The sequence below is a fragment of the Bufo gargarizans genome, chromosome 1 (genome assembly GCF_014858855.1).
Source record: "Bufo gargarizans isolate SCDJY-AF-19 chromosome 1, ASM1485885v1, whole genome shotgun sequence".
NCBI classification, from domain to species: Eukaryota; Metazoa; Chordata; class Amphibia; order Anura; family Bufonidae; genus Bufo; species Bufo gargarizans.
The window spans coordinates 590958751-590973813 of record NC_058080.1 but is presented as its reverse complement, the minus strand read 5'-3'; the positions used below and the strand labels follow the sequence as shown (position 1 = coordinate 590973813).

The 15063-nt window shown below is 42.1% G+C and overlaps 1 protein-coding gene across 1 annotated transcript in view; it reads right to left on the bottom strand.

Annotated features, from left to right (window-relative positions):
* The window catches only part of KREMEN1 (kringle containing transmembrane protein 1), a 190352-nt gene that overhangs the window by 20715 nt on the left and 154574 nt on the right, over window positions 1-15063 (bottom strand). Inside the window, exon 6 of the mRNA XM_044290905.1 lies at window positions 863-1195. Coding sequence (XP_044146840.1) covers window positions 863-1195 — 333 coding nt within the window. The remainder of the gene's footprint in view (window positions 1-862; window positions 1196-15063) is intronic.

Here is a 15063-nt window from a genome sequence, read left to right as displayed (position 1 = left end):
TCATCTAGAAGAAAAAAGACAGGACTTGTTTCACTCCTGTGCAGTTTGAGCAGCTGTTAAAACATACATGACTAACTGTCTAGTACTTAAAATAATGGCTACAGATGCACATCTGTTCACATCCGATACGGTATAGTTTATGCTTTAACATGCTTATTACTATCCAAAGCTGTATGCCTATTTGCATCACATATTAAATATACAATTCTTTCTCTTAAGTAAAAAGAGCGTGCAAGATAACACCTGTCAAATGTAAAACCATCTCTCTTAGTTTACAAGTTCTGTTTTGACTGTGCCATACACAAAATTAAGAAAAGTTTATATATATATATAAAACGTTGTACTGTTCTTATTTTGGAAACTTTCAAACCATAGCACATTGTCCTCTTAATCCCTTAAGAAACGGACCACTGTTTGGTACTAGCGATGAGCGAAATGAGCTTCGGTTGCTACATCCAAAGTCGCTTTGTTCAAAACTTCGGAATAATACTGTACGGAGATCCGTCTCCTTAAAGTATTCGAATGTATGGGCTCCGATGAGCTGAAGTTAGTTTTTTGTGACGTCGTGCTGTACTTTGTTGAATAACTTCAGTAATTGATTTTCAAAGTGGAAAACCACTTTAAAACTTGAAACCAACTGGTACCTCGGAACGGAAGCCGAGTTCAGTTTCAAGTCACGTGTGACTTCACGAATAACTGACTTTGGCTGATCGGAGCCCATACATTTTAATACTGTACGGAGACAGATCTCTGTACAGTATTAATCTGAAGTTTTGAACGAAGTGACTTTGGATTTAGCAATCGAAGCTCGCTTCACTCATCACTATTGACGGGCTTGTCATGCATGAATCAGAACTCTTACCTTGGTATACAAGTGCAAATCCTTGGGCCTGATTGATGCGATCCGAGAAAAAATACAAGATGACAAAATCTAATGAGATGTTAAAACTCTGTGATGGGTGGTTTCTGCCATCAAATCGTACCAAGACCTGCTTTGTATAGCCATCCAAAAGCTCTACCATATCCTGTGAGTCTCTGATGTCAAAGAAGGTAAAGTTAAAACGGATTAAAATGGCTCCTGGAACTTGAATTGTCCAATAACATGCTTTTCCTGATCCATACGAGTCCGGAAAATCTGGGGAGTAGATAACAGCTGCCTCCTTGGTATAATTTCCACCACATGCCCCAATAAGTGCTGCAAAGAGAGGAAAGTATTCACATTATACACAAGTATATAGCCAGTTCTGAAGTTAGGTGGAAGAACTAAATGCCCTATTAATGAGCTATGTTTTTTAATTTGTAAGTTTGAAGTTCACAATTTTCCATTTTGGGCTCTCTACACTAACCTGTACTTGAATACATATTTAGAAAACCACAGTTTAAGGAACAAATATCTACTGCCAGGGTCTTCATGCGGCTCTTCAGCTGTGGAAAAAAGCCCCAACCAAGCTATAAAGTGCACACTGGGCAAATAAATGTACTTCAATTATTGTGGATTGTAAGGTTTAAAGAGGACCTTTCACCATAAAATTTAGCGAAATCTGCAGGCAACATGTTATAGGACAGGAGGAGCTGAGCAGATTGATATACAGTTTTGTGGGAAAAGATTGAGTAAAACTTGGAATTTACATAAATATTAGTTTTTCTGACTTCAGTTGTACACAGGGGTGGTGTTATGAGTGATTGATAGCATTACCTATGTAAGTGTGTATGCAGAGATAGCGGTAAGTCACTGATAACTATATGGGGTGTTAAGTTTGAAAAAGCAGAGTTACAAATGTATAAATACATTTTATAGAATCTTTTCCCATAAAAATATATATTATCTGCTCAGCTTCTCCTGCTCTATAGCATGCTGCCTTCAGATTGCACTGCATTTTGTGGTGAATGCAGACAAAATACTAATGCTATAAAAAATGTTGTGCAAACTTTTTTTTTTTTTACTCTATGTGAAATGGAGGTCTAGAGGTGCCTGCTTGGCTAGATACCATCTTGCCAACTTAATAGACCAAATCAAAGAATAAAGGCTCACCACATGGTCCACAAAAATAGCTTTTGACTGTAGAGACCTTTGGGAAGAGCTGTTCACATTAAGACCTTGTTAGTAGCCCAGTCTGTAAGCAGGTTTTCATACAAGCTACCATTATCTATTATGCAGTTGGCTAATATACATCTGCATACACATTGCGGGGGGAATTTATCATGAGGGTAATATTTGAAGTCAGTTTTCCTGTTTTGGCATTCTTTGCTCCAAATTTGGCACACGTTGTTTTGTAAATTTGCCACATCATTAAACTTAACACTTTTGTCTAGAAATGGTACACCAGTTTTTTAGACCACTCTCCAATCCATGCCAGTGTGTTTTAAACTTTTTGTCATTTCAAATAGGTCCCAGCGATAAATTTGGGGTTAAGATAGCTAACCATGCCCAATTTCCCACCTACTTTTCAAAACTGGAGTGAGTGGTGTAAAAATTTAAAAGGTCTCCAAAATTTTGTGCAAGTAACCTCAAAAAGCCTACTTCTGGAGTGCAGGGCTTGATAAATTCCACCTTATGTCATCTTCTCTCCTTTTACTCACTTTTATAATGCTGACATATTCTACAGTTCTTTACAGACATTATCATCACTCACTGTCCCCTATGAAGCTCACAATCTAAGTTCCTTATCAGCATGTGCTGTTGGTCAGATTCAAACCCAGGACCCCAGAGCTGCAAGGCACCAGGCACTAACACTGAGCCACCATGCTGCCCATGCTGAGTATCATATACCCAGTTTGTCACATTGTCATTTCGTGATATTCATTAAAGAGCCTCTGTCAGCATGATGAGGCGTGAGTCCACCAGAAAGTGGAGGTGCCGTACATGTTTTGATCAGGTTTTCTGATACCTATCTCCACCCTTACAATCCACACTGCTTTTAGCTTCCAAACTGCATCCAAAAATGTGATCAAAACCTGGATGTGTATAGGCAGCCTATGAGGAAAGTTTCTCCTGAGATAATTCTCAATATAATGGTCGTTTAAACGCTCTCATTGCACCAAACACAAAAAAAAAAACTAAATTCAGGTGGTTTTAACCCCACATAGGAGAGCTTACACCTCTGGCAAGGTACCAGGCAACATGGTGGTGGAACTGCTGGCAAATGGGAATTGCAGTACATCTCATATATGGTGTTTCTGTCTTTCGGTTTTAGTACTATGGAAAACCACTTCCAATTTCTATCTTGGGTAGATGGCATGAGCATTTCCTCCTCTCCTAGTCCAGCACTATGCTTACAAACAGCTGATATTCTATATATTAGATGGGTCTATCATAACTACAGGAGGAGTTGGGAACTGGCTGTAAAATCCCAAATATTAGAGGTCAAAAATTTACTAAACCAATATTTCCAACATGAGCTCATTTATACTCCCAATCTAGGATAAATGAACGTATTTAGTAGAGGTCTAGAGTGAATAGAATTACTAATAAATAAACTCAGTGGTCTCCAGACTATAACTAATAAACTGTGTGTGCCTTGTTATTGAAAGTTAAAATATAACTTTTATTTAATTCTGATAAAATTAATTGAGACACTAAATAAAGTATGTGACTGCACTGTCTAGAGAGGGAGCACAGGGAAACTGACACATGTATGGCCCTTGTCAGTTCATTAACTGGAGGGGGAATGACCTAACAATTGAATGATGAGGGGGGTTCTCTCAACCTACGAGCTTTACCTATACCAACTAGTGTATAGGCAGGGAATCCCTCAATGGCTATAGTCGGAGCACCCGCCCTGATAAGGGTGACCCCCAGCCGCTGGAACCTCGGACCTGTGCTAAAATTCCCTTATAGCTTCCCTCCCTAGCAAATCTATTCCATCATCCGACGCGTTTCGCTAAATAAGAATTCGCTCTTCAGGGACATGGATTTATTAGTATCGCAGAGCACTATAAGCAGTGGCAGCGCTTTTGCTTACATATCAAGGCAGTGGCACATGCTCACCCAGTATTCTAATTTAACATAAGCCTAGTTTTAGCAGTTATATCAGTCAGCCTTTTTGTTATCTACATCTGCTTGTAAATGTCGGCTTTGGTAACTTTTTCTGTGAACGTGTTCCTGACACCCTAACAGTATATGCAATTCTTCTGGAAGGTAGTTAAAATTGTGGGTGAAAGCAAATCAAAAAGGGATTAAGCAAACAGAAGACTATCCAGTATTGCTCTGTATCGTGTACAGGGCATCGACCTGCAGGGAATGTGTGGGGAGGGTGGAGAGAATAGGAGTGGTCGTGTGGCAATGAATGTGGTCGTAGTCCTCACAGTGAGTATTCCCTGCGTCACTCTCCCAGGCCAGGCATGCAGTGTGTGGAAGGGCGCAACCCTTCTTCCCTTTGGGTCACTCTCTGGATTTTGAGATCTCCTGCCTGGTGCTGACTGGGGTACCCTTGATGCAAGACCAGATTGGATATGGAGACCAATGACCAGGCCAGCTTGATTATAGCAAAATAAAGTCTCTTTTTCACAGAATAAATGATTGGCGTCAAAGTGCAAACACGAGAAATAGGCACTGTTCTCAAGTATAATTACAGAGTAGACTTTTCCTAATGGCTGTGTGTAGGGATGGCTATGATCGTGGTCCACCCTGAGTCCACTACCACGTAGCTAACACTAAGAACTGCCATTTTCTACCCATATACAAATCCTTTTAAAATGTATAGTGCATAGCATCACATTAAATATTTTAACAGCTTCAACAGTAAATCATAGCATTAACCCTTTACAAGTGAACCAGTGGTTCACTGCACATGTTCACTTAGATTTTAGGGTTCAAATCTCTATCTGTATGCCAATTAATATATACATGTCCACTTGATTTAATAAGATGAATACAATATATAATCTATGGGTTTACAGCTTAGCTTTATAGTGGATACCTACAGTACAAACATTTTGTAGTACACTATTGTATTTAATAATATAATTACATGTTGAATTTTGGCTTAACCCACAAAGTAACATGAAGCAAAGGTATATAATTGCTGTGACACTGCCCTAGGATATATGTACCATAGAGGCCAATGCAATTACTATGGAGTTAATAGGTGGAAGGGCTCAGATCTGGCTAGTCCTACACTTTTATATAAGGCTCCCTCTCCCAAAAATCAAAGCTATATAAAAAAGGAAAGGAATCTCAAGAGGGTAATTCTAATACAATAAATCAGCAAGGGGTGATTTCCCTGCCCCAAGGTGTAATGACATAGACCAACACCAACTGGGTGCCCTGTTTTGACCTCTAATATGGAGCTTCTCTGCTTAATGTACATCACTGACACTACCTGTATGGATATGCCACTAGACTGATATATTTTTCATGCAATATACCCAGAAATATTTTATAAAATGTCCTATAAATCCCTGAGACTACTTTTAGCACAACAAATGTCTGGACTCCCATTGCTCTTTTTGGTTGGAAAATGTTTATACAAAAGTTTTATAAAATAACTTGATGTTGAAATGTGTAGAAGAACCTTGAATCAACAACTGCATATCTTAAATAGTTGAATTTATGTGTTTAATACTAAGGCACACATTTAAACCATTATACTGCTTGTGCCAAAGAATATGGATGCAAACACAAAAAGCTTATTGTGTCCAGGCAAACTTTTTAAAAATGCCAAGAATGCAAAACATGAAGAAACTAAGGGTTCTAAATATACTATCTTTGCAGACTTTGAGGTTAAAATTATTTTTTTTTCTTCCTGGAAAAATTAGAAAGTTACAAGGAAATGAAAGTTTGCAAAATGATATTTTATAATATATAGTCGATTACTGATAAAGAAGGACCTCACACCATATAACTAATGATTAGCGTTTTAAAAAAATTGATTTGACACTTCGAGGTTACTGTGACAGGCAGTTCTCATATGGTATATGGACATCATCATGCAGGCCACCAACAGTCATAACCAATCACTAGCTAAACCAAAAGAAAAGCATACAGCAGCCTTCAGTAAAGGGAAAAAAAACACTGTACACTCTGCAGGAGCTGTGTCCAAGGGACTTTAGTGGAACAAAAGAAGGAAATGGAGGCAGTGCCAATAACGTAGTGGAGAAAATGCTCTTTTAAGCCATGTTGTGGCAGTGCAAACACACATGCTTTTGAATCACTTTTGTTAGTTGTATAATTACTGTGCGTCACTATTATCAGTTCACACTTCACTTATTTGGTCAGTTACGGGTCAAAAACACAGAACAGGTGCAGATCTTTTCATGATACCTTATCTGAGAGTGGGATTCGCTCCTGATTTTGTCTTACCATACAGTAACTGCTGGAATTAACTGAGCAAATAACTGAAGTGTGAATTCAGCCTTACAGGTCAATGTTAGTGTCAGGTATAATTTACTTAACTGTGCAGTCGCCCGAGATTCTAATATAGTGGGAAGGAGCTGTCTCATTTTGCACCGTCTGCTGCATCCACATTGATTGATAGATAACCTATTCTGTTAGCCACTGATTCCAATATGATGTGAAGAGCTGTCTCATTTCACTGTTTGTGGGGTGTCCACATTGATAAATAACGTATTCTGTTAGCCACTGATTCAAGTAGTGGCCCAATGACAGAATGAGGAGGGTGTCAGCAGTAAGGTTGTGTTGACATCACCATTTATTGTTCCCTTCTTCTGGTCCATCAGAAGAACAGCCCCCAAAAGACGGATCCTATTTTGAGCATCCCTCTTCACACGGTCAGTATTTGGTCAGTAATTGATCAGTATTTGTAAAGCAAAATCAGGAGTGGGTCCAAAACAGAGATGAAATGTCATAGAAATATTTGCATGCTTTCTATGTTTGGACTCACTCTTGCTTTTGGCTTCCAAATCATGATCAATTCTCAATGCAAAATACTGACTGTGTGATTGAGGCCTTATGCATGCTCCAAAGACAGGATCTGTTGTGTTTTTTATTTTTCGGTTCTTCTGATGGATCAGAAGAAGGGTAAAATAAACTGTGACGTCAACAAGGTCAAACAGGGACACTGATGGCCCTAGAGAAGACTGGTGAGGGTGGCAACAGCATGAACAATGAATATTGTGGCTCAGTCACATAGTGGAGAGGGTGGTAACAGCATGAGGAGTCAACATATTGGCCCAGTCAAACAGTGTGGGGGGGGGGGGGGGGCAACAGCAGTGGCAGTAAGAGCACCAGATGGTGGCAGTAGGAGAATATGGCAGCAGAGGCAGCAAGCATGTGGCATCAGGAGGATGGCAGCATCTGAATAGTGGCAACAGCACGTGGGCAGAAGTATCAGGCTATTTTTCACAATTTCCTGGTGTGGCAGCACACAGCAGTCAGATCATTACTGGCAAAATGATCAAGTCTGATGCATCAGGCACCAGTGTGTGAAAATCATGGCTGATCCACGCCATCCATATTTAGAAAGGTTAATCTCTCAACATTTTGTGTTGAAAGACGAGTTTTCTTTTGGGTAACAATGCCCCCAGCCGTACTAAACACTCACTCTGATGTCACACTACTGGCTTGGGCAGGAAAGCTTGTCCAGGTGAAACTGGGCCAGTTGCAGCCAGTAGACCAGTGGATTTTGGATCTGGAGTGACAGGGTGCAGTCCAAGTATGCCACCATCTGCTGGTTCAGGTTCTGCTCCATGTGCTGCTGCTGCTGACCGGTTTCTTCAGTAGGCGTGTGAAGAAACACGCTACTGAATAGAGACTTGAGACTCAAGTTTCTGCTGATGGAGCTGGTGTTGCTCCTCCACCACCTCCAACAGTCATGGCAGTGGAGCATGAGCTCAGGGCCCCCAGGTCAGACCCTTGTGAGGATGGGTCATCATGGGACACGTAGGGCAGCGACCAACCGACTACATTGGATGTCTCGATAGTAGTTGAGTTTTTCATCCCTCTCAGAAGGTGCAAAAAAGGCCCCCATTTTGGCCCAGTTGTGAGGGTCTAACATAGTAGAGACACAGTAGTCATCCCACCCGCCAAATGGTGATAATGCGGCTGTCACTACGCAAGCAACTCAGCAGCATACATCTGTCAATTTGCGCAAGGGAATTCGAGGAACTCCTTGCCTTTATCTCCACTACATGCCAAGCCGGCATTGCCATCACCTGGCCAATTTGCTGGTGTGCCTGGGCAGGAACCACAATTGCCCATTGGGACGTAAAAGATATATATTTACCTTGACCATAGTTAAAGCTTGACACATCAGCGCTGGCATGAACTATAGCAGACACCAAAAGGCTCAAGAACTGGCCCACCTTCTGCTGTACGTACGTATGCAGGACTGGTACAGCTTTTTTAGAGAAGTAATGACGGTTTAGGACTCTCCACCTTGGCTCAGCACAAGCCATCAGTTCTATGAAATGTGCAGAGTCAACCACATGGGAAAAAGAGAGACTGTAGTACCACCAACTTGGCCAGGAGCACATTTAGTTTCTGCGCCGTTGGCACGCATACTGTTGTTTCTTTGCGATCTCCTCTGTGATCAATTGCTGGCAAACGCGTGATGAGAAGTAGAAGGAGGAGAAGGCGTGTCAGAACCAATAGATGAATGGACATTTGGGATGCGGGCCGCTGGGAGTTGCTGCATCAGGTTGTACCACTACATTAGCACCATGGTTTTACCAGGCCACTTTATGGTAATGCTCCATGTGTTGATGCAGGACATTGGTGCCAACATTAGCACCCTGGCTGTGCTTCATCTTCTGCCCACAGATCCTGCATACCGTTACACTGACGTCATCCAGCGATTGATAAAAAAAATGATGATGACTGCCTGCCGCTGCCTCTATAAAGCCGTGCACTGCTAGTTGTATCCTGACAGGTAGGCTCCTGAGTAGCATATGGTCTACCCCAGGCATGTTTGGCTCTAGATTACCAACTGCTGTCACCCTGCTGCCTCACGGCCAAGCTCGCACCCTGCAGGCTCACCGAGACACTGCCACTCTGCCGATATTTCATGGTCAAACTCAGGGCAGTCTTTAATGCAGGGCAAAAGGGGCATCTGTCCCGGGCCCAGTTGCTCCTGGGGGGCCCAAGGCAGCTGCCTCTTGAGCCCCACTGGCCACTGCCCACAAATTCAATGATTACATCATCGTAAATCAGGGGACCAGGAAGCGGTGAAGGATTTGTACTCACTGCTTCCTGGTCCTCGGCTGTCGGCTGTGCAGGGCTATGCACAGTGTGAGGCGCTCTGTGATGTCACACTGTGCGCAGCCTTCACAGCACAGCCGACAGCAAGGAGGATGCAGATCTTGCTGGAAGAGAGCAGCGGGGGCGTCCAGGAGCAGGAGAGGTAAGTGTTTTATTTTATTTTATATTTATGAGGCTGATGGACACTTCCGGGGCTGGTGAGAGGCACTGGGGGCTGATGGAGAGGCTGCTGGGGGCTGATGAGAAGCTACTGGGAGCTGATGAGAGGCTACTGGGGGCTGATGAGAAGCTACTGGGGGATGCTATGAGGCTACTGGGGGCTGCTATCAGGCTACTGGGGGCTGCTATGAGGCTAATGGGGGCTGCTATGAGGCTAATAGGGGCTGCTATAAGGCTACTGGGGGCTGCTATAAGGCTAATGGGGGCAGTTATGAGGCTACTGGGGGCTGCTATAAGGCTACTGGGGGCTGCTATGAGGCTAATGGGGGCTGCTATGAGGCTAATGAGGGCTGCTATGAGGCTAATGGGGGCTGATATGAGGCTAATGGGGGCTGATGAGAGGCATGGTGCTCTTATCTAAAGTCCGATTGGGGGTCATTCATATTGGGGTATGATCTGAGGTCTTATTGGGGTCTTATTAACATTGGGGGATATTATTGGGGCTGTTAGCTGAGGTCTGATTAACATTGGGGGTTTGATTGGTGGTCTGACCTGAGGTATAATGAAAAATATTTTTTTCTTATTGTCCCCGCTGTTCAACCTGTGTTTTATGGGGCGAAAAATACGGTACTTGCTTGCTCCTCCTCCCGACGTCACCTGGAGGCACTGCAATGCTGGGGTGAGCCGAGCCCCGGTCTCATTCCTGAAATGCAGACCCACTTCTAGCCCTGAGTCCATCTGCCCAGAGCACTGATCCTAAGCCTGCTGGAGTCTTCAGAACTGTAAGCATTTACAGTAATTCACTGTAAGCTATAATATATATTTATATATATTACTTGTTTTATGCGAGTAAGGGTGCTGGGTAGTTGGAGAAATGAGAGATGGAGGGGTTAGTAGTACAGTACTATCTGCACATTGTAAAAAAAAAAAAAAAGTAATCTGCAAAATACTATGTATTTGTGTCAGAAGTTGTGCTTTTTTAATTTTTAGAATAATGATACAACCATTTTATTTGATACTTTTGTGCTGATTCTTTCCCCCCCTCTATATTAAGGGACACTATAGTCACCAGAACCACAACAGCTAAACGTAGTAGTTCTGGTGTCTATAGCATGTCTCTGCAAGCTTTTTAATGTAAACACTGCCTTTTCAGAAAAACAGGCAGTATTTACATTACCGCCACGGAACACCTCTAGTGGTCACTCATCAGACAGCCACTAGAGGTGCTTCCTAGTCCAGTGTTGCCTAAGTAAATTCTTGCCCAGGGACAATCAATATTAAAGATGGCCCTGGTCAAGCTGCCACCCTGACCCACTGATGATGATGAAGCCCCCTCTTCACCTGGCTCCCACGTGCGATCAGCTACATCATCATCCACTAGTGTCTGCTCATCACTTATGTCAAGTCTACTAGTCTCATGACCACGTCCCTGACCGCTCGCAACTGTTGCTCCCACTTGACATTGTCCTCACTGACATGCAGAGCAGATCTGGCGGGATACATTACTTGCCTGGCAGAAGGAGTAACAAAGGAAAGAGGCTGGTTCAGGACAGGTGTGGGCACACAGCTTGTTCCTGGGCCATGCCAACTAAGTGTGGTGTCAGGGGAACCCACCGACTCTTGGTTGTGTGTGTCTGATGTAAGGTGAGATGATGATGGAATACTGAATCAATCTATTCCAGGACAGGATTGGTCATCAAAATACGACTGCTGGATGACAGTGGCGGCTCTAGCCTGTTTCTGTTACAGCAGCTACGATCCCGCCTTCTTCTGCTACTACTTGTGCCAGGTACAGCAATATTTTTGCCATTGCCCGTTCCTTCGGAGGGCCCTGGCAACTGTCTGTTGGACATGCTGTACAGTAACACTAACTGTATATGTAAAATAAGTTATTCAATGTCTATGTGGACACCCCAATAACAGTAAAACAAGACAGGTTATTCACCCCAATTTGACAATCAAGGCCTAATAGAATTGTTTATCTATAGAAGGTGGACACCCCAATAACAGTTGAATGATTTGGGAATCAGGGACCAATAGAAATAGTTTTTCTATTAATCACTGTGGACACCATTCAATTAGATAGCTCTGTACCGTACACTGCAATTGATTCAAACTGTGCTGTCTCCTAGATATCCCTTCAGCTTACAGTCCCTGCACTTTCCCTGCACTGTCCCTTTGACACTGATAATTCAGTATTCTCTTTTTCTACAGAACATCAGTACTACTATCGTTAGCGCAACATCGCTTCCACGTCTCTCCCTATGCTCAGCTCACAGTGAAATGGCGGAGACTGTGCGGGATGAGGCTTTTAAAGGGCTGTAACATCACAGGGGATGGCTATCTGTGGATTGGCTAGCCTTCTTAGTTTCACTTTGTAACATGTGTAGCTACCATTTTAAAAGAAAAAAGGTTTGTTACCACGATGTGCGGATTTGCTGACTGCATGGCATTATGGGTGATCTCGCATTCCCAGGCTTCTTTCTTTCACTCTGTAACATGTGTAGGCGCCATGTTAGGAGAAAAACGGTTTGTTACCATGAATCGCGAGGAAATTCAAAATTGTTCCTAAGCTTCAGATCGAATTCCACTCCGGATGCTTCGATTCATTTTACACTACATACTATATAACTTTTGCCCATTTTTAATCGGCTATCATCTATCATCTGAGTAGGAACCGGGCAACAAATGTTCAGTTATCCTGCAGCACCACCACAGGGGAAATGAGTCATTACATTGTCTGTGTAAAGCATGGATGTGCTAAATCGCCGGGACACAGAGGCACTTTATGTAGCCACTCTCCACTCTCATTATTAAGGTTCCAATTGATGGTCTCTGTTTACTCAAGAGGTCCTAATATTATATTTGATTATGGGTTTTTCAAAACGGACAACCCTTTTAAGCAATGTAAGCGGGAGTATACTGCCATTCGTTAAGGTAATGTTAGTGCAGGTTTGGCTAACATTTATCTAATCAGTTTTAGCCTTTTAGATATTTGCTAACTACTTTGCATTCCGAAATATCCTAAACATCTTCGTTGTGTTTGGTTTTACACATTCTTAAGTTGAGATATTCACTGGTGACTTTAACCCCTTCCGGACCTCTGCTAATCGTGTACAGTGGAAGTCTGGTCTTTAAAGATGGCACCCATTCGAGAATGCAGCGGGTGCCATAACCAAGTCTCTGAGGTCTTAGGCTAATGTCTATGATTGGCGGTAATGGTGATCGCAGCCATTTAACCTCTCAGGTGCTGTGGTCAAATGTGATCACAGCATCTGAGATTGCTAAAACCAGGAGCTGTGCGCTTCCCGGATCATATTCTCCTGGCTTTGATCGGGCAAGGTGGCTCTTACTAGTAATAGGCCTGAGCCTGTACAAGGCTCCCAGACCTAATAGTATATTCCAATACTGGTCTGCAGATGACAGCACAGCATTAGAATATACTGAATCCTGTATTCTGTAATGCATAGATATGCATTACAGAATACAGGTTGCAATCTAATGATTGCATGTTATAGTCATCTATGGTGTCTGTAAAAAAATAAAATAAAAAATATAACAATTCAAATCACTCCCCTTTCCCTAGAATAAAAAAAAATGGCAGATTCGCCCAAAAAAATAAATAAATTTAAATTGATCAAAGTCATACACACTCCAAAATGGTTTCAATAAAACTACAGATCGTCCTCATATAGCTCCATAGACATAGCTATAAAAAAAGTTTGTGGGGCACAGAATATGGCGATGAAAACAAAAAAAAAAAATTTTTCAATTTTTTTTTTCAGTATTAAAACACAAGAAAAACTATATAAATGTGGTATCATTGTTGCACTCATACTGATACAGAGAATGAAGGGCACAGGTCAGTTTTAGTGCATAGTGAACGCTTTAAAAAAAGCCCATAAAACTATGGCGAAATTGCCTTTTTTTTTTTTTTTTTCATTTTCACCCAATTGAGAATTTTTTCCAGCTTTCCACTACATTGTATGCAATAGTGGCATTAGAAAGTACAACTTGTCCTGCAAAATACAAGCCCTTATACGGCTATGTGAAAGAAAAAGTAAAGTTATGGCTTCGGGAAGGCAGGGAGTAAAAACTAAAATGCAAAATCAGAAAAATCACAGGAACTCAAAGGGTTAAAGTGGTTTTCAGGGAATCTTTTATTGATGGCCTATCCTCGGGATAGGTCATCAATACCTGATCAGTGGAGGTTGTAGTCCCGGCACCCCCACCCATCAGCTGTGTGAAGAGGCTGTGGTGCTTCAGTGAGTGCTGCGGACCCCTCACAGCTAACCAAGTACAGCTCCAAACATTGTATAGTGGCTTTGCTCGGTAGTGCAGCTCAGTTCATTTCACTTGAATGGGATTGATCAGCATAAAGGCCATGTGACCAACAGACGCAATGTCACTGCCTTAAAACAGTTAATTGGCAGCGGCACTGGGAGTCGGACTGCTGCTGATCAGATATTGATGATCTATCCTGAGGATAAGTCATTGATATTCTACTCCCAGAAAACTCCTTTCATATATTCTCCTATGATTATAAAGTTAACACTTTCTTCTCAACATTAGGACAAATGTCTTTGCTCTGCTTATTGTGAAGCTGAAACAATCCACTACACTAGGAATGCCAAGTCAGGGGAAAATTATATTTGGCAAAATTACCAAAATCACTGAGTGAAGAAAATGATTGAAATCCAGTGTACGCCACCCCGCCTACCTCTACTAAACATCAGACAACAATCTTCTGTTCTGGTTCTATGCCCTGGCCTTCAAGGCTGTGAACCAAGGTCTAAATTCAGAGCCACATACTTGACTTCCCGCAAATCGAAGGCGTGTGTGACCACAGCTGTGTCCTTCTACTGAAATGTTCCTTCTCAGTCTGACCTCTAAGTACACAATAATCTGCGTACTCTCTCTGACAAGACTGCACCGCATTGTTCTCACAGGCAGGCCTTTCACAGGCTGGAAGCAAGAAGCAGTAAATGTTTACTAGAAATGAGGGTATATCTGAACCACAATCTGATGTGACTTTTGGACACTAAGAAGTTCCAGAGGATTTATGACTAATCCAGTTTAGATCCAGGATTCTTTCTATTGTCCGGGTGAAGGGTTACACATAATATTTAAAGAGAGGGAATAACTTTCTTTAGTAAAAGTCGAAGAAAATGGGTGGCCATCTATCTACAATGCTTTTGGAAAGTCTTTAGACCTTTTCACTTTTTTCACATTTTGTTACTGTATGTTGCAGCCTTGTGCTAAAATAAAAAAAATCTAGTTTTCCACCATCATTCTGAACTCAATACCTCATAATGAAAAAGCGAAAACAGAATTTTAGAAATGTTTGCAAATTTATCAAAAAGGAAATACTAATATTTTGCATGAACGTTCAGACCCTTTGTTATGACACATAAAATTTAGCTCTGGGGGCCTCATCTTTGAGATGTTTTCTCACCTTAACTTAGCAAAAACCAAGCCATGAGGAGGAAAGAACTGTCTGTAGAGCTCAGATACAAGATTATGTGGAGGCACAGATCTGGAAAAGGGTAAAAAAAAGATTTCTGTTGCACTGTAAGCTCCCAAGAGCATAGTGTCCTCCATGTGTCCTAAATGAAAGAAGTTCGGAACAACCAGAAATCTTCCTAAAGATGGCCATCCTACCAAACTCCAAGTAATCGGGGAGAAGGGTATTGGTAAGAGCGGTGACCAAGAACCCGATGGTCACTGTGGCTGAGCTCTAACAATCC